This window comes from Lynx canadensis, chromosome C1, assembly GCF_007474595.2.
Source record: "Lynx canadensis isolate LIC74 chromosome C1, mLynCan4.pri.v2, whole genome shotgun sequence".
NCBI classification, from domain to species: domain Eukaryota; kingdom Metazoa; phylum Chordata; class Mammalia; order Carnivora; family Felidae; genus Lynx; species Lynx canadensis.
This window is the reverse complement of record NC_044310.1, coordinates 110,470,633-110,497,644: the sequence shown is the minus strand read 5'-3', so window position 1 is coordinate 110,497,644 and position 27,012 is coordinate 110,470,633. Positions and strand designations below refer to the sequence as shown.

General features: G+C 38.7%; 1 protein-coding gene across 6 annotated transcripts in view; it reads right to left on the bottom strand.

The window, feature by feature from the left end:
* Positions 1-27,012, bottom strand: part of WDR33 (WD repeat domain 33) — a 108,734-nt gene that overhangs the window by 60,444 nt on the left and 21,278 nt on the right. For all 6 annotated transcript variants that reach the window (XM_030324749.2, XM_030324751.1, XM_030324750.1 and 3 more), the window contains exons 2-7: positions 9,386-9,612; positions 7,474-7,542; positions 6,777-6,881; positions 2,380-2,475; positions 2,042-2,193; positions 233-330 (exon numbers count right to left, since the gene is read on the bottom strand). In XM_030324749.2, the coding sequence (XP_030180609.1) occupies positions 233-330; positions 2,042-2,193; positions 2,380-2,475; positions 6,777-6,881; positions 7,474-7,542; positions 9,386-9,589 (724 nt within the window). In that variant the 5' untranslated portion in view covers positions 9,590-9,612. The remainder of the gene's footprint in view (positions 1-232; positions 331-2,041; positions 2,194-2,379; positions 2,476-6,776; positions 6,882-7,473; positions 7,543-9,385; positions 9,613-27,012) is intronic.

The following is a 27,012-nucleotide window of genomic DNA, read 5'->3' as shown; positions in this document are numbered from 1 at the left end:
GTTGTATTTAATTTATAGCTCAAAGAATTCAAAGATTTTAGTAGTAATAAAAATCTACAAAATGACTGTGAACCAGAAAGAGAGTTCAGGCTTCTTTAAAGAGGCTGGCGGAGACGGTGTATATGTAAAAAAATTGAATGGAGATGTAAGCTGGTATTGTGGTATTGTGATGATTTAACCACAAATGCCTTCCCTATTTAAATATTCCAATCAGGACTGTTAGTACACGTACCTCGGAGAATTCTTTCCTCATGGCAACGAAGAAAGTCCCAGATTCTAACAGTGCCGTCATCAGAGCATGTAGCAAATTTATTATCCGTGGGTGAGAAACTGTTACATGAAGACACACAGCAGGGGAAAGAAGTCAGCATTTAACAGATTATCTGTGCTTCTCAGACAGGGAAAAATAAAAACACTGTGCTGCGTTATAAACAGGAGAGGGAAGTATTCCAAGAGTGAAGAAGCCCTTAAAGAGAATGTTGTCAGCTAACAAAAGCATCTCATCAAACGAAGAATTTAACACAGCAGTTGCGTCTTAGTTTTCAATCATTGATATTCAGAGACCTTTACCGGTGTATTATTAGCACTGATGCTTCCCACACTCCCCACAGAATATTTCCTGTCATACCAACAGAAAACGTGAAGCTCATTTAAGTGTAGAAACTAAATGAAATCTGTTTTTGCAATATTCCTACAAACACGCTGTTAAATCACATTAGGAATACCGCTCCAAAAATTAGCATCAGCTTCTTCTGCCTGGGACACTTCATGACATGATGAGCTGAAAATTTTGGACAGGCTCTTTAAAACTCGTAGCTAAACATCACTACATACAATGTTTCTCGTTTATTTGCAAGGTCTGTGGAAAACTTTCACACCTTCTCCCTGGCAAGCTATTCCATGAATGTTGCTCCTTTTAGGGAAAACTTTAACACAGGGACCTTCAGACTGTGTTTGAAGCCAAAGGTAATCTCCTGCAAAGGATTTTGCCATCTTTACCTCCTTGCCATGAAAGACCATCACGTTTCTCATCTACCTCTAAGAACTTCCTTGAACTTTTGGGTCCTGTGACTAACAAAGAACCAACTGTGAAAACTCAATGTATGGGCAGGACACTACAGCACAGTCTTTGCAGAAGCATGTCAGTCCAACAATTTTTGTTAAGGCTCTGAATGTAGAAACAAGTGACTGCAGCGGATGATGTTTCTATAAAGATGTCAACCTCCTCCCACACATGGGCGGTACGACCGTAAAGAATGCTGCTTAGCTTTATTCTGAGGCTGCAGCAATTCGTCAGGCTTGTTTTTGAAACTTTGTTTTCCAGTTTTACTATGCATATCTCATTGATATGTAAAAATATACAACTCACTGAAAATACTTTAAACTCCACTTATTATTATACATTTGCATAACTGATGTTCTCAACAGTGAATCAGAAGAAAAAGTCCTAGAGTCCTCTTGACAATGGTCTGCTTACAGTTTCAAAGCTTGAAGAACCCATTCATTACTCCATTAACGTTTGCCACATCCAGGGTCACTTGTGAGTTTTTAGTCCTACTACACTTTCCTTTTGAAGTCGTGGCATAACCAAGCCAACCAGGTCTTCACTTAAGCCTTTTTTTCTTGTATTTTGTGTGAACTCTGAAGGTGTTTTCTGTAGGCTTTAGATTTTATTCAGTTGTATAATTAAAGACTGAATTCTTTATTTGGAATGAAAGATTCTTATCTTACACAGTAGGTAATAAAAAGGAATAACGTATACACATTATTAACCATAAATGAAAAGAGAAAACCAGTGCAAAATGCGTCAGACAATACATCTCTAACATATTGCAAAGGCTGATACCGGGACAACACTACTTCAGAAAAGTGCCAGCAAAATGGTGAATGTGTGAAAACAAAGAAAAATATTGTGTTTATAGGGTGCAGAAAGTATCCCAGAATCTGACAGAGCCCATGCATCTCTGCACCCAGAATACACTTAGAGAATAATTTAACCATGACAATAGGGACTACAGAAAATGGTATATTGTGTATAAACCTGGCCTCTCTAATCGCCTCCTTATGTGCCTGGAACATCTTGACGTTGTTCATGTTCGACTGCCAATATTTCACATATCCTCCATGGTCTGCTGTCAACATCCACATGTCATTATGTGACCAAGTCATGGCCCTCACTGGGCTATCATGAGCCTGTGAAAACATAAAACAGTTTAAACATTATATGAAAGAATATATGACAGAAGGCTTTACAGGAGCAGACATCAATTCACAACAATTACTTGTCCAATTTCAAGTTTAAAACGCCAACAAAGTAACTGTATCTCCAGTTCGTTACAGGACCACAGGAGGATGCTACAGTCTGATGATTACTGTTACCTGTAATATTGTTTCAAAATTGAAGGTGAGTCCATTCCACAAAGTGAACTCTCCACTAGAAGCTCCAGTGACCAAACGTCTTCCTTCTGGAGTCCACTAGGAAAGAAAAAGAAGACAGGTTATCCAAGGTCACAATTCCTCAATCTTAGTTAATTTTTAAAGCACATAGAAAGGATTTATAAAATATCCAATAATCACCATTAAATAGACAATACTTCCACTGAATCGTAGTTCAGATTTATAAGTACTTTGTCAGAAAAAAAAAAAAAAAACATGTTAACACAGTGCAGGGAAAGCTCTAGCACTTTAGCCCATAAACTAAATAATGGTAAACATATTGTAAGTATCTGGTTAAGTTACATATACCTACATACATTAAAGAACCTTTAAAAACAAAATTTGCAAAGACCACGTTTTTCTAGGATACAAGGCAGGCTAACAAATAAAATGGTCAGTCACCAAAAAAAAAAAAAAAGAATTACATCTGCTAGTGGACCAATTCAAGCAGAAAAGTTAGTGGTGTTTTATGAAAAAAGCTAATTTAAGGACATCAAGGCTATCAAACTTTTCCTGGCAACTAAATGTACTTTAAAAAGCTCTCCTCTTGGGGCGCCTGGGTGGCGCAGTCGGTTAAGCGTCCGACTTCAGCCAGGTCATGATCTCGCGGTCTGTGAGTTCGAGCCCCGCGTCAGGCTCTGGGCTGATGGCTCAGAGCCTGGAGCCTGTTTCCGATTCTGTGTCTCCTTCTCTCTCTGCCCCTCCCCCGTTCATGCTCTGTCTCTCTCTGTCCCAAAAATAAATAAACGTTGAAAAAAAAAAAAAATTTAAAAAGCTCTCCTCTGTTCACAGTATCAAGCAGTCTTATACTAATCTACTTTCCAAAACATGTAATACAACACTCACGACTAACACTACAGCAATATTTTAATGCCATTATTTGTATACTGAAGGAAATCTGTGACATATGCTTATCAATTCAAAACACAACATTTTTTCTCAACTTTTTATTTTCAAGTTTCCATGACAGATTACACACTAATTTTCCTTAGACAATGTAAATACATGAAATGAAAATACAACAACTGCATTTTCCAAACTAAAAATTGTAACACATACTTGAAAACTGAAGTGTGCTTATCAGAATAGTAGGATGAGATACATAAAATAAAGACTATTTGGGGGGTGCCTGGGTGGCTCAGTCAGTTAAGTGTTGACTCTTGGTTTCGGCTCAGGTCAACAATTTCACAGTTTTTGAGTTCAAGCCCCACATAAGGCTCCCCGCTGGCAGCTCAGAAGCTGCTTGGGATTCTTTCTCTCTTCTTCTCTCTCTACCCCTCCCCTGCTTGCGCGCTCTCTCAAAATAAGCAAAAATTTTTAAAAATAAGGGGTGCCTGGGTGGCTCAGTTGGTTGAGTGTCTGACTCTTAGTTTTGGCTCAGATCATGATCTCACTGTTTCCAAGTTCAAGCCCCACGTTGGCTTCTGTGCTGACAGCACAGAGCCTGCTTGGGATTCTCTCTCCCCCCACCCTCTCTGTCCTTCCCCGACTTGCACATGCACTCTCTCTCAAATAGAAAAAAAAAAAAAAAAAAATTAAAGACTACTTGGTAAACCTGGCTTTTTACTGCTTACCTGCACATCACGACTTTGACTATTATGAATAAAATCTTCCTACTTTCCTAGTTCCTGTTATCTGCTATGGATTGTAACAAAGTAAATACTACAGGCAACCAACTATAGGCACAGGACCCTGTTTTTATGTCTTAATTTCTTATAATTTGGACTCTGCCTCCACTATGTGCAAGTGTCTCCTAAGATCTTACAGTTTGATCACCATATAAGAAATTTATCTAGGGGCGCCTGGGTGGCGCAGTCGGTTAAGCGTCCGACTTCAGCCAGGTCACGATCTCGCGGTCCGTGAGTTCGAGCCCCGCATCAGGCTCTGGGCTGATGGCTCAGAGCCTGGAGCCTGTTTCTGATTCTGTGTCTCCCTCTCTCTCTGCCCCTCCCCCGTTCATGCTCTGTCTCTCTCTGTCCCAAAAATAAATAAAAAAAAAAAAAACGTTGAAAAAAAAAGAAATTTATCTAATGAACTGCAACAAATAAAGTTTTACCCTTCTGTACTGTGATGCAAAACGCTCAGATTTTATTCATTTCAAAAGATGTTCTGGGGCGGCTGGGTGGCTCCATCAGTTAAGCGTCTGACTTTGGCTCAGGTCATGATCTCACAGTTTGTGATTTCGAGCCCTGCATCGGGGTCTGTGCTGACAGGTCAGAGCCTGCAGCCTGCTTTGGATTCTGTGTGTCCCTCCCTCTCTGCCCCTCCCCTGCTCATGTTCTGTGTGTGTGTGTGTGTGTGTGTGTGTGTGTGTGTGTGTGTGTGTGTGTGTGTGTCTGAAAAAAACTAAATAAACATTAAGAAAAAGAATGTTAAGGGGCGCCTGGGTGGCTCAGTCGGTTAAGCGTCCGACTTCAGCTCAGGTCATGATCTTGCGGTTCATGAGTTCAAGCCCCGCATTGGGCTCTGTGCTGATGGCTCAGAGCCTGGAGCCTATTTCAGATTCTGTGTCTCCCTCTCTCTCTGACCCTCCCCCGTTCATGCTCTGTCTCTCTCTGTCTCAAAAATAAATAAAGGTTAACAAAAAAATTTTTTTTTAAAAAAAGAAAAAGAATGTTAAAAGAAAAGGAAAAAAAAAAGATGTTGTCAGGGTGCCTGGGTGGCTCAGTCGGTTAGGCATCCGATGTCAGCTCAGGTCATGATCTCGCGGTTCGTGAGTTCAAGCCCCAAGCGGGGCTCTGTGCTGACAGCTCAGCGCCTGGAGCCTCATTCAGATTCTGTGTCTCCCTCTCTCTCTGCCCCTCCCCTGCTCATGTTCTCTCTCAAAAATAAATAAAATGTTTTAAAAAGTTAAAAAAAAAAAAAAAAAGATGTTCTCTATTATGCTAAGAAGATATTAAAGTCAGCTGCATACCGGGGCACCTGGGTGGCTCAGTCGGTTAAGAAACTGACTGTTGATTTCGGCTCAGGTCACCATCTCACAGTTTCAAAGCTGTGAGAGTCTATGCGCACAGAGCAGAGCCTGCTTTGAATCCTGTCTCCCTCTCTCTGCCCCCACTAAACCCCACCTCTCTCTCTCAAAAATAAATAAATAGGGGTGCCTGGGTGGCTCAGTCGGTTGGGCGTCTGACTTCGGCTCAGGTCATGATCTCGCGGTCCGTGGGTTCGAGCCCCGCGTCGGGCTCTGTGCTGACAGCTCAGAGCCTGGAGCCTGTTTCACATTCTGTGTCTCCCTCTTTCTCTGACCCTCCCCTGTTCATGCTGTCTCAAAAATAAATAAATGTTAAAAAAATAAAAATAAAAATAAAATAAAATAAAATAAAATAAAATAAAATAAAATAAAATAAAATAAAATAAAATAATAAATGTTAAAAATAAAATTAGCTCTTACCAAATTTCCTGACAAACAAAATTATATAACATACTGGTTGGCTCTACCAACAAAATAGCCATTAAAATAAGTTTCTCGACTGATGTTTTCTACTGCTTTAGGCCTCTGAAGCAAACAGGAGACAGAAGGCTGACTGTAGCATCTCCCCCAGCCCCTGAGTTCTGCCTGCTGTCTGCCATACCTAGTATCAGAGAACTTGCTTATTATGCTCATTTGCCACAATGTTTGCTATAACTCTCTTTTCTCTGTCCCATTTTTTTCTTCCCCAATTCTTATTTGCTCAACTCTATTAGCTATCTTACATTTCTGGACTTGATGTACTGCTAACCAACAAGTACATTCTTACTTAGCAAATCACAAAGAAAATGATTATACTATCACAAATGGTAATATTAACTGAATGCCTGGGAGACAAAGATGGGAAGACTTTTTATTCCAAACCCCTTCAAATTCTCAAGTTTTGAACGATGTCAATCCACTATTTATTTAAAAATATACATTTTTTAATTTCATGCAAATGTATGGAGTACCTACTATGTACCTTAATGGAGCTAATATTTATGGTTGACCATTGGTCTTTAGCTCTTCTCAGGTGTTTTCCTTACTAGTGACACCTAACAGTCTTCATTAACCCTGAGATGCACTTTCTAAACAGCAGCAAAAGCATCCCTATTCAAGAGCAAGTCCGAGACCTGCTGCAATATAGACCCAGAGCCTGCGCAGAGAATTCTATGGAAATTGTAACATGAAGAACAATCCAAAAGCAGTATCTTACTCAATGTGGCTATAGTAGGTAAGTGACTGGGTATTTCAAAAGATTTATTAGCAACACACCAATGTTCATACCAGATATATATTTAAAATAATTTAATTTTCTCTGTCCTGTTAAGCATATGTACAGATTAACTCAGGATTAACTTTTCCAAAAAACATCCAAAAGAATACTTACCCTAACAACAAATACAGGACACTTTACTTTATTTGTTGATGTTCGAACAAATTTTGTTGTTACTGCATTCATAGGATTATTCAACATCCCTATAGGTGGGACCAGCTACAAAAAGAGAAAATTGGGTTTTAAAGAGCTCCTGATTATGCACAGAGCATAAACCAGGGACAGAGCAAGGTAATTATTTCAACATGTAAAGACAAATTCAAGACTATACAGGACTTTCAAAAAACTATTATTATAGGTAATAATCAGTCAGTATTAATTAAATTTAAAAAACTGAGACACAGGACAGTTAAATGCCCATTATTAATAAAAAAAAAAAAACAAAAAAATCAAGTACCAGATTTCACCAATTACCTCTCAAGGTCAACATAATAAAAACATGTTTCACAATAAGCCAAATTTAAAATTAGCTTTCGTATTCCACAGACTTTGAGGTAGTGGTCTTTTGTTAGACATGGCTTTAAGCCCCAAATAAAAAGTTCACCCACCATTAGAGTACAAGAAAAATTTTAATTGAGATAAAAACCAATGGAGTACATACATGTTATATTATCTCTTTAGGAATCTTTTGTTTTAATTATAAATCCGTAAAAAGAAAATTCCATGTTGCATTTGAGGTCACATAGTTTTAGGTTCAAATGTCCAAGCAAAGAGGTTTTATTAAACTAGTGTGACACATCTTAATACTCACATCATTATAATAACCTGCGTCAGGCTGAACTGCCCGCATGTCTCTCTGGTCTCTTTGCCATATTCTATTCTGTTTGAAATAAACAAATTAATTAATTAACATATGGCGCATTATACTCAGTTTCAAACTAAAGTAAGCATTAACAGAATGTAAGCTGCTATCAAATGGGGAGAAAATAGGATTAAAACCTTTTCACAGGTTCTAACACAAAGATAACAGTGGGTATCTTAAAGAGACCTTATCCTAGGGGTGCCTGAGTGGTTCAGTGGGTTAATCACCAGAATCTTGATTTCCGCTCAGGTCATGACCTCTGTTGGTGAGGTTAAGCTACACCTTGGACTCTGCACTGACAACACAGAGCCTGCTTAGGATTTTCTCTCTCCCCCTCTCTCTGCACTTCTGCCACTCATGTGCCCACAGCACTCCTTCTCTCTCTCAAAATAAACACACATAGAAAAAAATTTTTTTTCTATGTGTGTTTATTTTTGTGTGTGTGAGAGAAAGAACGAGCATGAATGGGGAAAGGGCAGAGAGAGAGGGAGAGAGAAATCCCAAGCAGACCCTGAGCTCCCAGCACAGAGCCCGACGTGGGGCTCAAACCCACAATGTGTGAAATCATGACCTGAGCCAAAACCAAGAGTCGGACACTTAACCGAGCAACCCAGGTGCCCCAGAAAAAATTTTTTTAAAAATCAGGGGCACCTGAGTGGCTCAGTCAGTTGTGTCTGACTTTAGCTCAGGTAACGACCTCACGGTTGGTGAGTTCGAGCCCCGTGTTGGGCACTGTGCTGACAGCTCAGAGCCTGCTTCAGATTCATATTCTCTCTCTCTCTCTCTCTCTGTCTCCCCCCCCCACCCCCTGCCCCTCCCCCCGACTCATATTCTGTCTCTTCCCTTCTCTCAAAAATAAAGACATTTAAAAAAATTAAAAATTAAAAGAGAGAGAGCTCGAGAGAGAGCTCTTACCCTACTTACATTGCTTAGAATCTCCCTCCTCTCTTTACTATACCTCATCCCCAACCAATCATCCAAGATACTGCTGACCATTCTCACCATACTTTAATAAAAGGAAAAAGAATAAGGGATAGATAGGCAGATGTCTTCAGTTTCTTCAAAATCCTCAGCACAAAACAATTTCTGGTATCCTGCCCTTGGTTGTCTTAAGACATCTCAAGCTCTCTTAGACTAGTTTTGCAACTGAATTACCTGGAAAAACCTAAATCTGTCTTCACCTCTGAATGAATCTTTTTCTCATGTCTGCAACATACTAATTATATCCAATATGCCAACAGGTCTTTAACAGGTCTCAGGTAAGAAAAAGCAAACGTTTTCTTCATTGGAGGCCAGAGAAGACCAAAACCTGATCAAAGTAATAGGGTTAGTAATCAAAAGCGAGTCACAGAGGCTAATTCCTTGGTGAAGACAAGTAAATAAAGAACTCAAAGGGAGAAAGATCAGACAGGTTTCTGCAGACCCCTATCCTGCCTGTGAGTGCCACCCACCAGCAGGGCCTGAAGAGTCCCTGTGCCTTGTGCCAGAGCCTCAGACATGCAGAACCGCTATTCTGAACGTGTGTTCTCACAGGAATATCCTCATATTGGTAGTGTCAACATTTCATATGTACGTGGGTTTAACAAGTGTCTTAAGGCTGGCCTAGGGATTAAAGTACCACTTTCTAAGATTTGCTATGAACTTTAGAACAAGGCCTATTTCTAAATTAGAGTTTAAATTTCACAATTTTTGAGAAGACTCACACATGCAAAGAGTCAAAATGTACTGGTGACCAGCTGCACTCTGGAACTGCACTCCATCCCATTAATCCAAGGACACAGCTATGCTTATAACCCTGTATTTTAAAAAGTTTTTTTTTAAAAAAAGACAAAGTTTGATCATCAGAAGCACATTAACTTACCTCCAAATACTTAATTACAGATGGATTATAGTCTATGGTTTTTCGGTTTACTGCTTTTCTCATCCGTTTTCCATCAAAAGTAAGCTGTTGCATTGCTTGCTGCTGTGCAAAATCAGGTCGCTTATAAAAGAGTTGTCGAGGTGCTTGGTGTTGGAACCTTGGCATATGGAAAAAACGAGGAGGAGAACCAATTTCTGTAGCCATGGTGAAGTTTTCGTTCTAGGACACTAGGGTAGGGAAAAAGTACTTTCACTACAAACATCAGCACTAAGCACTGCTTGAAAATATTTTTAAATGAGTTACTTTTTACACTTCTCTTCCTTTTTCAAATAAGTATCATTTCTAGCTTTTAGTCAACCTATTTACAAAATGAACTATTGGATTTAATGGCAGAGACCAGTTATATATTTTAAAAAGGTCAATTCACAGAATAAGTGCTAATAAGCATTTATTAGAAAATTCAGGCTGACGGAAAGAAAAAACCACAGTTTATAACAGCGTGGGGTGTGTGTGCTGAGTATTGTGCATGTGTGAGGTAGGGGGTAGGGTAGAACCACTGAGAACTGTTCACATTGTTAAAATGAAGTTTTCGGGAGGCGTCTGAGCAGCTCAGTCAGTTCAGAGTCTGACTCTGGCTCAGGTCATGACCTCACAGTTTGTGGGTTTGAGCCCCACATCAGTCTCTGCTGACAGTGCAGATTCTCTGCCCCTCCCCAACTTGTGTTCTCTCTCAAAAAAAATATATAATTAATTTTTAAAAATGTGTGTGTGTGTGTGTGTGTGTGTGTGTGTGTGTGTATATATATATATATATATATATATATATATATATGAAGTTCTCAGGGCACTAGGGTGGCTCAAGTGGCTAAGCATCTGACTTCATCTCAGGTCATGATCTCACAGTTCGTGGGTTCGAGCCCCATGTTGAGCTCTCTGCTGTCAGCACAGAGCCAGCTTCAGATTCTCTGTCTGCCTCCCTTCCAGCCCCTCCCCTGCTCACACACTCTTTTCCATTAGAAAAAAAAAAATTTTGTTTAATGTTTATGGGGGCGCCTGGGTGGCTCAGTCGGTTGAGCATCCGACTTCGCCTCAGGTCATGATCTCACAGTCTGTGAGTTTGAGCCCCACGTTGGGATCTGTGCTGACAGCTCAGAGCCTGGCTTCGGATTCTGTGTCTCCCCCTCTCTCTGCTCCTCCCCAGCTCATGCTCTCTGTCTCAAAAATAAATAAAAACATTTAAAAAAATTTAATGTTTATGTATTTTTGAGAAAGGAAGAGAGACAGAGTGCAAGCAGGGGAGGGGCAGAGAGAGAAGTAGACACAGAGTCAGAAGGAGGCTCTAGGCTCTGAGCTGTCAGCAGAGCACCTGACTCAGGGCTTGAACTCAGGAGCCACGAGATCATAACCTGAGCCAAAGTCAGACACTTAAGTGACTCACCCAGGTGCCCCCCAAAATAAACATTTTTTTTAAATAAATAAAAATATTAAGCTTATCATAAGACCCCATTTTATTTATGCAAGAATAACTAAAAATTTTTTTAAATCTGGGGGGCATCTGGATGGCTCAGTTAGTTGAGTGACTGACACTTGATTTCGGCTCAGGTCATGTTCCTGAAGTTCATAAAATCGAGCCCCACATCAGACTCTGTGCTGACAGCACAGAGTCTACTTGGGATTCACTCTCCCTCTCTCTCTGCCCCTCCCTGACTTGTGGGCTCTCACTCTTTCTCAAAATAAATAAACATTAAAAAAATTTGTAAAAAAAAATTTTTCTTTTTCTTTCTAATTTTTAATCTTTTTTGTCCTTTCAAATTTCCTAGGAATAGTGTAAAAAGAGCAATAAACTATCCTATTTTGTATGAATGTTGAAAGTATGTATATCTAATTTCAGGATCAAAACAACTACCACAAAAACGTATTTCTCAGCATTGTGTATTTACATATTCATACAAGCAACACTAACATCTGAACAGAAAAAATATTCTCTTGATTTCGACTCAGGTCTTGACATCAGGTTCATCAGATGGAGTCCCACATTGGGGCTCCGTGCTGAGCAGGGAGCCTGCTTAGGATTCTCTCTCTCTCGCTCCCTCTGCCCCTCTCCACTGCTTGTGCTCTCTCTAAAAAAAATAATAAATTGTTTTAAAAAGCTCAAAAATAAATAAAAATCAAATGAACATCTTTAGGGGTGTCTGGCTGGCTCAGTCAGTAGAGCCTTCAACTCTTGATCTCAAGATCATGAGTTCAAGCCCCAATCTAGGCATGGAACCTACCTAAAATAAATTTTTAAAAACAAATAAACAAACAAACATTTTTAGGGGCTACATTTCAAGGAACTATATATCACCAAATGGAGAAAATGAAAATAAGAGCTTTATCCTCCATAATTACTGTGATTTCTACTTACTCTATTATTCACTTAAGCTACATTAACAGAACAACTTAAACTACACTCAGGTTTGTCCCCAAAGCATGTTCATCTATCTAGTGTGCAGGGAAGGTGGGACAAGAAAGATAAACTAAGGTACAGAGAGGACAAGTAATTTGGATATGATTATTAAACACTACATACTAACAAGAAAACCAAACGGCTAAGGAAAAAAAATCCACATGAAACAATGAACTCATCATGTCTTTATTGTACACACAAGCCTTCAATGTTTCAAGCAATAAGCAAAATTTCATCAAGTGCCTACTTTATATTATACCCTGCACCACATATAGCATATCATACTGATTTACTGAGTATCACTTCGAAGTTCAGAGAACAGATTTCAGACCTTGTGGTGGTTGGACCCATCTCTATTTTTGGCAAATACAAAGACTCCTGAGTTCACAAGAGTTTGCAGCATATTCTTAGCCTTCAAGCTTTCAACTACTCCCCAAAAATAAGCAAACCACTCAACTTCTCTGCCTATGTTTTCTCAACCTGGACAAGGAAGTTAATGTACATAACTTCCAAGATTCTTTTTGCTCAAAGATACTATTTTAAATGAAATCTACTATTCTGTTAGCCAACACAGTGACTAGTCTGTTGAACAAAGTGGAATATCCAGACTTAGTTCTCCACTGTTTGTGCACACAAGTCTATACCAGCATTATAATTATGGTTCTTGCCGCAACTGACACAAAGTAACAGGTTTTGTAAGCTTCATCATGTGGCAATTATACCAAAATTATACCTGAAGATAGAAAAGTGAAAAGAAAAAAACCGTAAGTGCTTTCCTTCAATAACAGTCATTACAAATTTCACATTGTAGAACTGTGCTAAACAAGAACTCATTTTATTGAACCTAAGCCTCCAAATAAAGTAACAAAAACTGTACATGAATGCTAACAAAGCCTCAAAAATTATGAAACGAATAGTACAATGAAGAGAAAGAACAGGAAGGTATTCATTAGTAAGGGTAAGACTTAAGTTGGAAATTAGATAGGAAAATTAATATAGGGTAATGAGCAGGCACTACCAAATGTACTGAGGCAGTTCCCAGCCATGAATACACACATACTTAGAAATTGCTGAAACAGTTGAAAAATCCCCATGGCAAAGGGAAGCATAATGAGAAATTCAATTCATTTCAAGAATTTATCAGTGAGCACTAACTACCTGACAGGCTCAAAAGACACACACACACACACACACACACACACACACACACTGCTATCAAAAGACTGACAGTTTGTAAGTAGGTATTGTGCCTGACTACAGTAGCTATGGCAGAATTTGGTCCAATTATCAAATCAAGTAATTCTTACCATGTCAACCAGTAATCAGAGCTTCTGATCACAAAAAAAAGCTTGTTTTCCCAAACTGAGATGAAATAATTCTAACCAAGAGCAAATTATCTATGCATTAAAGAGCTAGGATAGCAAGTACAATAAGTATGGAACTTCTAAAAATAATAAAAGGTTTTAAGATCCCCACATGATTAACACAAACCTGGACTCCACTGTCAGAACCTTAGCCTGGAAACCTCTATTTTAAGATTATTGATCTCCAGGGGCACCTGGGTGGCTCAGCTGGTTAAGCGTCTGACTCTTGATTTCAACTCAGGACATGATCTCGCAGTTTTGTGATTTTGAGCCCTATGTCAGGCTTTGTGCTGACCATGTAAGCATGCTTAGAATTCCTCTTTCTCTACCCCACTCATGCTCTCTCAAAATAAATAAATTAACTTAAAAAAAATTTTTAAGACTATCGATAGCCAAACCAGTAAATATGTCCTGGGATGAATAGTCTACCCTAAATGAGTTCTGATACCTACAAAGTCCCAGAACTTTGAAGGGACCTACATGAGTGGTAAAGAAGGCCAGTAACAAAAGCATCATCATGATCCCTTTTTCTTCACTGCCCAATCTTTAATAAATGTGAATCCCCAACAAATTAGGAGAAATTATAATGAGACCATTCAGTTTTTTAAAGAATAAACAAGACAGCTGTTTATATAAGTAGTTTTTAAAAGTTCACATGATTCTGTATCTTGACTGTGGTAGCAGATACACGAACCTATCCAAAAGGTTATATCTGATTGTACAGTGTCATTTATGTGACATTCTTGAAATAACAAAATAACAAAAATGGAGAAGAGGAGTTAGGGATAGGGAAGGGGTGTGATTATAAAAGGGGAACTACTGTGGTGATGAACTGTTAAGGATCTTGACCGTGGTGGTAAATACACAAATATATACATATAATGAAATTACAGAAAAGTACTCACACGAGCACCAGTAAAACTCAAGAAATCTGTATAAGATCTATAGATTAAAATCAGTATTAATCTCATCTTGTGATATTGTGCTATCATTTCCAAGCTGTTACCCCTGGGAGAAACTAGACAAAGTACATGGGACCATTAGGTATTTTTTTTTTAATTTTTTTAAATTTACTTTTTAAGACAGAGAGAGAAACAGAGCATGAGTGGGGATGGGGCAGAGAAGAGAGGGAGACACAGAATCTGAAGCAAGTTCCAGGCTCCGAGCTGTCAGCACAAAGCCCAACACAGGGCTCAAACTCACAAACTGTGAGATCATGACCTGAGGCAAAGTTGGATGCTTAACCAACTGAGCCAGTCAGGCACCCCATTCGGTATTTTTCTTCCAAATGCACTGAACATATAATCATCTCAATAAAAATTGATTAAAAATGTTAACATGAGGGGCACCTGGGTGGCCCAATCCATAAAGTATCTGACTTCAGCTCAGGTCACAATCTTGCCGTTTGTGGGTTTGAGTCCCACACTGGGATCTGCACTGTCGGCTTAGAGCCTGTTTCGGATTCTCAGCCTCCCTCTCTCTCTGCCCCTCCCCCATTCGGGTATTCTTTCTCCCCCCCTCCCCCCCCCTCTTTCTCTCTCTCTCTTATCGGGGGGCCTGGGTGGCTCAGTCGGTTAAGTGTCAGACTTCCCCTCAGGTCATGATCTCACAGTTCAGGAGTTTCAAGCCCTCCATCAGGCTCTGCACTCACAGGGACAGCCGGCTTTGGAGTCTCTCTCTCTGCCCCTCCCCAGTTTGCGCTTTCTCTCAAAATAAACTTAAAAAAATAAAAAAATAATTAAAAAATAAAGATTCTATCTCTCCCCCTCTGCCCCTCTCCCCTGCTCACTTGTTCACTCTCTGGGGGAAAAAAAAGGAAAGAAAAAAAAAAAGAGCATTTTAAGACTACCATAAATTTGTTGATAACTAAATTGGACATTAAAAAGCAAATTTTTTGAAATGTTTATTTTTGAGAGAGAGAATATATTAGTGGGGAGGAGCAGAGAGAGAGGGAGCCAGAGGTTCCAAAGCAGGCCCTGCACTGACAACAGCAAGCCCAATCTGGGGCTCAAACTCCAAAACCATGAGATCATGACCTGAGCTGAAGTCAGACATTCAACCAACAGAGCCACCCAGGCACCCCTAAAAATCAATTTTATTTAACTCTCAGTGTAGGAGTTTTCCAACTTTTATAGCTTTCAGCCACAGTTTCAACTGCAGAACTCTTCATAACCTGGGGTAAGGAGCTTGCACTGCATACTTAGCTGTGAAGTTACTGAAACATTTTAGCGGATACTGAACTTGACCAATTTAACATGTTACTTAATACTATACTTGGGCTTTTAGATTGTTTTCTGTGCCATTTCAAGAGCTTTTACATATAATCCACACATGAACATAATTCTGGCTGTCGACTTAATTAGAAAATAATTCAATATTCCACAAGTGTGATTCTGGGATAAAGAAATCTGTACTATCAATTGTTTCAATGGAGATAAACTCAGTGTGGTTTTTCCCCTTGTCATTAGCATACAAAACAAGAGAGCTTTTCCATTTTTATGTGTTTTTTAAACTGGATTATGTATTAACTTACCAACTATTTAAGCCAATAAAAACTGAACAAACGAAGTCTCACTGGATTACTGAATTCATCTTTGCAAAAGTAAAAATGATGTAACATTTTCTAGATAAAGTAATCTCCTAAACTAGGAATAAGGAATTCAAAGATTCAAGTATGAGCCAAAACCAGCAGTTCCCAAAGCCAGGCTTTAAGGCTCTCATCTTCATTCTGATTTAACTGTATGGAATATAAACCAAGCAGCAGAGATTTTTTTTAATGTTTATTTATTTTGAGGGAGAGAGAGCAGGGAAGAGAAAGAGATAGAGGAGAGAGTCAATCCCAAGCAGGCTCCACACTGTCAGCACAGAGCCCGACGAAAGGTTCAATGAGAAAAACCACAAGATCATGACCTGAGCCAGAATCAATAATCAGGCACTTAACCAACAGAGCCATCCAGGCACTCCGTGAGCAGCAGCGCTTTTTAAAGCGTGAATCATCAAACAACCACAACCAAGATGCAGAACCCTCTGTTACCAATCTCCTATCACTACCCCTAATCCCTGGCAACAACTGATGTTTCCCATTACTGTAATTTTTCTCTTTTGTTGAATGTCATATAAATAAAATCACACACTGTGTACCCTTTTGAGTCTGGCATTTTTCACGTAGCTTAACACTTTTGATATTCACCAATGTTGTAGCAAGTACCAATAATTCCATTTTTTTTTTTTAAGTTTTATTTATTTACTGAGAGAGAGAGAGAGAGAGAGAGAGAAAGCAGGAGAGAGGCAGAGAGTGGGAGAGAGAATCCCAAACAGACTCCACACCATCAGTACAGAGCACGACACGGGGCTCAATCCCATAAACCATGAGATCGTGACCTGAGCTGAAATCAAGAGTCAGATGCTTAACCGACTCAGTCACCCAGGTGCCCCCCACCAATAATTCCTTTTTTATTATTGAATTCTATGGATATACCACATTTTGTTTATCCATTCTCCAATTCAGGAGAATGCCCGTAGCACTTAACAATTTGAACAAAACTGCTACTGACATTCACATGTAGTTTTTGTGTGAACTGTTAAGTCTTCATTTTTCCTGAGTAAATATCTAGGATTGAAACTACAATGGTGGAGGGCGCCTGGGTGGCTCAGTTGGTTTAGCGTCTGACTTCAGCTCAGGTCATGATCTCGTGGTTTCATGAGTTTGAGCCCCATATCAGGCTCTGTTTGCTGTAAGCACAGAACCCACTTCAGATCCTCTGTTCCCCTCTCTCTTTCTGCCCCTCCCTCACTAGTGCTCTCTCTCAAAAATAAACATTAAAAAAATTTTTTTTAATTAAAAAACAAAACTACAGGGTCATGGAAGTTTTTGTTTAACTTTATGGGAAGCTTTCAAAAGATTTACCAAAGTGGCTGTACCATTTTGCATTCCCACAGCAATGTATTGTATGTGGGAATGTATGTGTTCCAGTTGCTCTACATCCTCACTAATACTTAATATTGTCAGCTAGGGAGAGAAGGATTGTTTATTTTCTTAGTCACCCTAACAAGCGTACAGTCACATCTCACTGTGGCTGTAATTTGCACTTCCCTAATGACTCATGATGCAGAGAATCTTTCAAGTCCTTACTTGCTACCCATACATCATGTCCAGTGAAGTTTCGGGTTCAAATCTTTTGCTCATTCTTTAATTCGGTTTTTTTCTTATTATAGAGTTTCAGAATTATTTCTGTACTCTACATATAAAATCTTTGTCAGATATGTGATCTGCAAATATCTTCTCTCAGTCTGCCACTTCTTTTCACTCTCTTCAGAGTATCTTTCAAAAGATGGAAGTTTTTATCTTTTTTTAAGTTTATTGGGGGGAGGGAGGGAGGGAGTGAGGGAGGGAGGGAGGGGGAAACAGAAAGAGGGAGAGAGAGAGGGAGGGAGGGAGGGAGGGAATATCCCAAACAGGCTCTGCACTAGCAGTGAGGGGCTCGAACTCATGAACCATGAGATCATGACCTGAGTCGAAATCAAGAATCACACCACAAAGATTAATTTGTGGTGTCGTTGATTTTAACAACATCCAATTTATCAATTTATGTTATGCTTTTGGTCATATGTAAGAAATTTCATCTAAGCCAAGGTTACAAAGATTTCTCTCCTTTGTTCTCTTCTGCCAACTGTATTATTTTACATTTTACATTTAGATCTCTGATCTGAGTTCATTGCCACATTAGGTATAAGAGATAGTTTAAAATTCTTTTTTCTCATATGCTGTCCAATTGTTCTGACTCCATTATGTGGAAAAAAGGCTATCTTTACTGAATTGCCTTTACACCTTTATCAAAATCAACTGACTGCATTTTTTCTATGGGTCTACCTCAATACCCTGATCACTGTAACTTCACAGAAGGTCTTGAAATCAGCTACATTTCAGATCAAATCCTCCAACTATGTTGTTCTTTATCAAATGGTCTAGCAATCTGTGTTCTTCTGCCATTTTATAATTTTTAAAAGCAGTTTATCATTATCTACAAAAAAAAGTGTTACTGATTTTGATCTGGGTGCACCAGGCTGAGGAGAAATTACATTTTAACAATACTGAGTCTTCAAACCACAAACAGTAATTCTCTACAAATATTTAGGCCTTCTTTGATTTGCTGCATCAGTGTTTCGTAGTTCTAGACACACAGATCCTGTATACACTTTGTCAGATTTACACCTATTTTTGGTGCCACTTAAGTGGTACTGTTTTTTACTTATTTCCATTCCTGGTTGTTCATTGCTAGTATAAACAAACACAATTAATTCTTATACATTGTCCGTATATTCTGCAACCTTGCTAAATTCACATGTTGGTCCTGAATCTCTCTTGTAGATTCCTTGGAGTATTCTACATAGACAATCATATCATCTGCAAATACGGGAAATTTATTTCTTCCTTTCTGTTCTAAAAACTTTATTTCTTTTTTTGCCTTATCACACTTCTCCATCTTAAAGGAGAAAACATTGTCTTCACTAGTAAGCATTATGGCATTAGCTACATACTTTTGTAGATGCCCTTCATCACATAAAAGAAAAACTCAATTCCTAGAATTTCTAGTTTGTAAGAATTTTTATCAAGTATGAAAAATTTTGTCAAATGCTTCTTCTCAATGTACACAGATGATCATATGGCTTTTCTTAGTCTTAATACAGTAAATAAGCCTCAACAACTTTTAAATGTGGAACACACTTGCATTCCCAAGATAAATCCCACTGGTCATGATGTATCATCCTTTTAATATATTGGTGGAATTTAACTCACATCTTGTCGTGACTTTTGCATCTATGCTCATGAAGAATATTAACATAGTTTTCTTTTCTTGTAACATCTTTATCTGGTTTTATTATCAAGCCTCATATAATGAATTGGGAAGTATTCCTTCTAACATTTCCTGGGAGACACTGTGCAGATTTGGTATCTTTTCCTCTTACATGTTTGGTAGAATTCACCTGCGAAAACTTCAAGTTTCCTCCACTGGAAGGTTTTAAACTATGAATTCAGTTTCTTTAAAAGAAGACTATTCTAGGGCACCTGGGTGGCTCAGTTGGTTAAGCATCCAAATCTGATCTCAGTTGAGGTCTTGATCTCAGGGACATGAGTTCATGCCCCGTGTAGGTCCCCATATTGGTCACGAAGCTTACTTAAAAAAAAAAAAAAAAAAAAAAAAAAGATGAAGACTATTCCAGTTATCTATTCCTTCTGAGTGAGTTTTGGTAGTTTGTTCTTTGAAGGAATTGAGCAGTTTCACTCAAGCTGTCACATTTTGGGCATAGAGTTGTTCATGGTATTCTTATTATTGTTTTAATGTCTATAAGATCTGTAGTGATAGCTCCTCTTTCATTCCTGATATTGTTAACTTGGTCTCCTCCCTCACTATCCATGCTCTGCTTCTATTAAACAGTCTGTCATTCTTTCAAGTAAAACACCAGGTTTTGTAAAAAGTGAATATTAATATTAATATGAAAATTAAATAATTTCCTCAGGGAACTATTGTACTTCTGTAAATAGCAAAAGTGCTTTATCCACACTTCCCATTTCATCACACACTATCCATTAGTCTGCTTGGCTTGCCATAACAAACTAGTGCCGACTGAGAGGCTGAAACAAAAATTTATTTTCTCACAGTTCTGGAAGCTGAAAATCTGAGATCAGGGTGCCAGCACAGTCAGGCTCTTGGTTTGCAGACAGCCACCTTCTTGCTATGTCCTCACATGGCAGAAAGAGACAGCAAGTACTCTGGTGTCTCTTCTTATAGGGACCCATCAGGAAGCCCCTACCTTCATTCCCTCATTTAAACCTAATTATCTCCCAAAGGCCAGATTTCCAAATCCCATCACATTGGGGGTTAGGGCCTCAACATATAAATTTTACAGAGACATGATTCAATCCACAGAATGCTCTATTTAAAAAAAAACATATATTCAAGGTGGTTGGGAGGATGGGTGATACAGGTAATGGGGATTAAGGAGTACACTTGTCATAATGCACACTGGATGATGTATGGAATAGGTGAATCACTACACTGTACATCTGAAACGAATATAAAACTGTGTGTTAACTATACTGGAATTAAAATAACTTGAGGGGGAAGGAGGCCTGGGTGGCTCAGTTGGTTAAGCATCCAGCTTAGGCTCAGGTCATGATCTCACAGCTTGTGAGTTGGAGACCCACATCAGGCTCTCTGCTGTCAGTGTGGAGCCCATTTTGGATAAATAAAAAATAAAAATAATTATAATAATAATAAAAACAAATTGGGGCACTTGGGTGGTTCAGTCGGTTAAGCATCTGACTCTTGATTTCAGCTCAGGTCACGATCTCACGGGTTTGTGAGTTTGAGCCCCACATCAGCCTCCATGCTGGCCATGCGGACCCTGCTTGGGATTCTCTCTCCCCCTCTCTTTCTGCCCCTCCCCTGGGCATACACGCTTTCTCTTTCTCAAAATAAATAAATAAATTTTAAAATAAAATAAATTAGAGGCACCTGGGTGACCCAGTTGGTTAAGCATCAGACTTCAGCTCAGGTCATGATGTTGCGGTTCGTGGGTTTGAGCACTGCAACGCACTCTGTGCTGACAGCTCAGAGCCTGGAGCCTGCTTCAAATTCTGTGCCTCCCACTCTCTCTGCCCCTCCCCCATTGGTGCTCTCTCAAAAATAAGCAAACATTTAAAAAATTAATTAAATAAAATAAATTAAAAACGCAAAACCAAAGTGGCGCCTGGGTGGCTCAGTTAGGTTAAGTATCCAACTCTTGATTTCGGCTCAGGTCATGATCTAACAATTAGTGAGTTCGAGCCCCAAGTCAGGCTCTGCACTGACAGTGTGGAACCTGCTTGGGATTCTCTGTCTCCCTCCCTCTCTGTCTCTCTCTCCCAGAAATAAACATTAAAATATATATATATTCTCAAGGGTTGATATTTAATTAAATTATTTTTAATGTTTTACCAATAACATTCTCAGGTGAAATTGATTTTTTTTCTTTCCAACTACCAGTGTAAGGTGGTAGTAAACATAAAATGACTATTAGTAGAAATTTGATACCACTGCCTTGAACCATGCTAAGGAGCCAAGAGTTTTATCCATTACTGCTTTCACACCATACATACAAATGTCAACATAGTAAAAAGGCCTAATAATATCTTAATATTATGAAAGTAGTTCTGACCTTAATTTGAAAACTCACCACTGCCATACAGAATTAAATTCAAATAACTAGCACAGAAGAACTTATTACAAACTATGAAGTACATTATTAATTTAAGATATTATTACAAATTATTCACAAGAAACATAACCAATAAAACCTGACCAATTCCTAAGCTTTCCAAATTTATTTATGAAAATGATAAAGTTATGCTTTCAACTTGATGAATATACACCTTAGAAAGAAATGGGAAATTCCACAGAATCTAAAAAGAACAAATAAATAAAACTATCTTGGTTGGAATGAAACAAACAAACAAAGCAGGCCAGTGGTATGCTATAAACACTCTCAAATTTGTTTATGCTTGTATCACTTATAAAAAGATATGCCAGAGGCGCCTGGGTGGCACAGTCGGTTAAGCGTCCTACTTCAGCCAGGTCACGATCTCGCGGTCCGTGAGTTCGAGCCCCGTGTTGGGCTCTGGGCTGATGGCTCAGAGCCTGGAGCCTGCTTCCGATTCTGTGTCTCCCTCTTTCTCTGCCCTCCCCCATTCATGCTCTGTCTCTGTCTCAAAAATAAATAAACATTACAAAAAAAATTTTTTTTTTAAAAGATATGCCAGAAACACTATCAGTGATGGCTTCTGGGGAAGGGACTTAATGTAAGGAGGAGAAGAAACTTACTCAACACCTTTTGAATTGTAGGTGTTCAAATTCTATTGGAACCATCTATTATATGTGTTACTGCCCAAAATAAATGAGATTTGTTTCATAGGTAGTATTTAATGTTCCGGTATATTAAAAACTCAATGTAAAACACTGTAAAATTTCACCGTCTCACTCAACTTAAAAAACAGAAGCCAGAATTCAGTTTTGTTTTTAAGAATATATTTTTCCAGGGTACCTGGGTGGCTCAGTTGTTAAATATCTGACTTCACCTCAGGTCATGATCTCATGGTTTGTGAGTTCGAGTCCCACATCAGGGGAGCTCGAGCCCCACTTCGGGTGAGCCTGTGCGCCGCTTCAGGTGAGCATGAGCCCCAGATCCGGTGAGCTCAAGCCCCGCTTCAGGTAAAACACAAGGCCCACTTCAAATAATCCCCGCTTCTCTCTCTCTCCCTTCCTCCCTCTCTCTCCTCTGTCCCTCCTGGGATTCTCTCTCTCTCTCTGTCCCTTGCTCACTTGTACCCTCTCTCCGTCTACAAGAACATATTTTTCCATTTCAGTATATAGTATATGCATTATCATTCTAAAGCAGTAAGGGTCCTATTTGATCTCCTTTAATGAGTAGATAGTATCCATTTATAAATGACAAAAATACAAGTTTAAATGCATATTCTATTTGGGATTAAGTTTTCAACCAAAAACTTGGATGGTTTTTAGCTGGAAGCTCTGTAAGGCTGAAAAACATGCTTACATGCTTGACATCTATGTGATAGGTCTCTCCAAATGGAGAATTCAATTCAATACAGTTATTTCTGGAGAACTGACAGTTTCACTAGTACATTATTTCAAACACACAAATAAGGCACAAGTCTAACAACTATTTTATTTGGAATACCATTTTTAATACTTTTAACCAAAATTAATTTTAAATGGAAAATATGACTGTCAAAAAAACTGTCCTTTCACATGTGCTTACACAATACTGGAAGAGAAAAGGAAGACTTATTCCAGATTATGTGACTGTTTATCTGTTTAGATAAACTAACCTTGGGGGCACCTGGGTGGTTCAGTCAGTTAAGCACCTGACTTCAGCTCAGGTCATGATCTTGAGGTTCATGGGTTCGAGCCCCATATCAGGCTCTCTGCTGACAGTTCAGAGCCTGGAGCCTGTTTTGGATTCTCTGCCTCCCTCCCTCTCTGTCCCTTCCCCACTCACACACACGCTCTCTCTTTCAAAAATAAACAAACATTAAAAAAAATGTTTTAATGTAACTAACCTTGATGGAACCCTGATTTAAAAAAAGAAAATGTTAAACAAGTGTCAGTGAGGATGTGGAGAAAAGGGATACCTTGTACATTGCTGGTGGGAATGTAAATTGGTATAGCTACTACGGAAAACAGGATAAAGGTTCCTCAAAACATTAAAAATAGAACTACCCCAGGATCAAGGAATTCTACTTCTGGGTAATTATCCACAGAAAATAAAACTACTAATTTAATAAGATATATGCACCCCATGTTTACAACCTAAGTGTCCATCAACAAACGAAAGGATAAAGAAAATCTGTGTGTGTGTGTGTGTGTGTGTGTGTGTGTGTGTGTGTGTATGCAACACAATATTTGGCCATAAAAAAGAATGGAGTTTCAACATAAAAAAGAATTGCCAGTTTCAACAACATGGATGGACCTTGAGGAAACTATGCTAAGTAAAATAAGTCAGAAAACGACAAATACTGTATAGGTGAAACTTACATGTGGAATCTAAAAACAAAACAAACAAACAAAGGCCAAGTTCATACATTTAAGAAAACAGATTAACAGACTGGTGGTGGCCAGAGGCAGGGGATGAAGGTGGGAGACATGGGTGAAGGGGATCAAAAGGTACACCACTTCTAGTTATAAAATAAATACGTCATGGGGATATAACGGACACTTGTTAATGGACACTCATTAACAATACTGTATTGCATATTTGAAAGCTGCTAAGACAGATCTTAAAAGTTCTCATCACAAGAAAAAAAAATTTGTAACTATGTGAGGTGATGGCTATTACTAAATTTGTGGTGATCATTTTTCAGTATATGCAAATACTGAATTACGTTGTACACATGAAACTAATATAATGTTATATGTCAAGTATACCAGAATTTTAAAAATATAGTGCAAAAAAAGTTATACAAAATAATTTATTGAATTTATATATAGTTCAATTAGGTAACCTGGGTAAATAAAATTAGGTAAATAGAATTTGTCACATTAAACAGAATTACATATTAATTAATATTAGGTAATTATTGCTAATTTTCTTTTCTTACTGCTATATGGTTAAGAAAATCTCTTTATTACTGCTGATGATGAACACGGAGGTTTTTAGAAGTCTGTATCTTTCAGAGCTCATAAAAAACCTAAATGAACAAATTAATCCCTCTCTAACAACTATTAGAAGTCACTTGAAGATCCTGTTCCATCTCAATATCACATTATTATGGACACTGATGATCCCATTATATATGCTGAGTCAAATCTGTATTGTCTATTACATAATTTGCATATTTTTAAGCCTTGGTCCACTGTGAAAACAACACATGGTAATAACAGATTATCTGTTAAAAGAGGAGAAAATAGGGGCATCTGGATGGCTTAGTCAGTTAAGCATCTGATGTCAGCTCAGGTCATGATCTCACAGTTTGTGGGTTTGAACCCCACATCAAGCTCTCTGCTGTCAGCACAAAGCCCACTTTGGATCTCCTGCCTCCCTCTCTCTCTGCCCTTCCCCCCCCCAAAATAAATAAACACTTAAAACAAAAGAGGAGAAAATAAAGTAGAAAATAAATATACCACCATTTGCCATTAATCAAGTGTACAATTGTGGATTATGTACATTTTTATTCTTTTTTCACATTAATAATTACAATTTAAGAGTTTTCCATATTACAAAACTCTTTGTAAATGTTTTTAACAACTTCCTAAATGTTCCACTAAGAATATGATTTACTTAAATGTCTCAATGCTTAGTAAAGGAAATGAGCCTCCACCATCTCTCTTTAATAAGATCTCAATTCACAGACAATGTCCTCTATGCTGTATTTGCCGATGGAAGTGGACAACAATTACCTTGGGTTTGTTTGGTGATTATAATTTCAGGTCTGTCACTCTTGTGACACTGGTGGACATTCAAAGGAAGAGAGAAAATACATATAATCATCTCAACTAATTTTTACTTCTAACAGGTAAACGTTAAGTAGCAGTGCAGGGGTGATCTCTGTTTACTATACCGTGACATGCAAAAGGCTCTCCTAATAATCCACTGAAATCTCTAATGAAGCTGTATGTATTTATGAGTATCAATGAATAAAAACTGCTTGGACGGTTTACCTTTAAAAAATCTCATTGCTGGATTTTTTAAAAGTATTTTTAAAATTTTTTTAAATATTTATCTTTGAGAGAGAGGGAAAGACACAGTGCGAGTGGGTGAGGGGCAGAGAGAGAGGGAGACAGAAAATCTGAAGCAGGCTCCAGGCTCTGAGCTGTCAGCACAGAGCCCAATGCGGGGCTCGAGCTCACAAGCTGTGAGATCATGACCTGAGCCAAAGTCAGGTGCTTAAGTGACTGACCCACCCAGGTGCCTCTGGTATTTTTATACAGAAGCACACATAAGATTATGTTTCAGCTGGTCTTATGCAAATGTCATCCAAGGCTCACAAGAATCTAACCCTGTATTTCCCCTAGGAACAACCATTTAGTATTTGCTAATTCAGTGTCATAACAATATCACAAAATATTATTGCCACGAATAACAGGAATCAACTAGAGCTGGGAATACTTACTATTCACAGGGAAAAAATAATAGAATTGGATGGGAAAGACAGTAAAAGAATGTTCTCATTCTCTTTTTAATCTCTTCCAACTATAAGAGCCCCTTACTCAAGTCAGTCTTAGAAGCAAGTTCAAGATACACAAGAAAACTGTACCACTCTAATACTATTCACAACTCCTCCACAGAACACCTAAGCCTTGGGGGGAGAGGAGTACAAAGCATTTGAATAAAAAGTAGAAGGGGGGCGCCTGGGTGGCGCAGTCGGTTAAGCGTCCGACTTCAGCCAGGTCACGATCTCGCGGTCCGTGAGTTCGAGCCCCGCGTCGGGCTCTGGGCTGATGGCTCGGAGCCTGGAGCCTGTTTCCGATTCTGTGTCTCCCTCTCTCTCTGCCCCTCTCCCGTTCATGCTCTGTCTCTCTCTGTCCCAAAAATAAATAAAAAACGTTGAAAAAAAAAATTTAAAAAAAAAAAAAGTAGAAGGAACTAGGAAAGCTAACTAAGACTCTATTTGAGGCTCTGATAATTTCCCTGTCAATGCTGGGGAACTTTTTGACACTGTGATTTCTTTTTTAAAGTTTTTTTGGGTGGCTCCTGGGTGGCTCAGTCAGTTGGGCATCCGACTTTGGCTCAGGTCATCTCACAGCTTATTGGTTCGAGCCCCACATCAGGCTCTGTGCTGAAAGCTCAGAACCTGGAGTCTGCTTCTGATTCTGTATCTCCGTCTCTCTCTGCCCTTCCCCCGGCTCGCATTCTCTCTCAAAAATAAAAACATTAAAAAAACATTTTTTTAATAAAGTTTTTTTTGGAGGGAGGGGGGCAAACAGAGAGAGGAGAAAATCCTAAGCAGGCTCACCACTGTCGATGCAGAGCACGATGCGGGGCTCAATCTCACAAACTGCAAGATCAAGACCTGAGCTGAAATCAAGAGTCAGACATTCAACTGACTGAACCACCCAGTCACCCCAATATTTTGATTTCTAAAATGAAGGAATAAAATTAAGGACCACTAATATCACTCAATACTTAAAATTTGTAAAGCACAGAATGATTATGAATTATAATCCTGTATTTGATATTCAAGAAAACTTTTGCTATTTTTAAACCAGGTTACAACTGGCTGTGATTTCCAAAAGTACCTTTGTATATTTACAAAT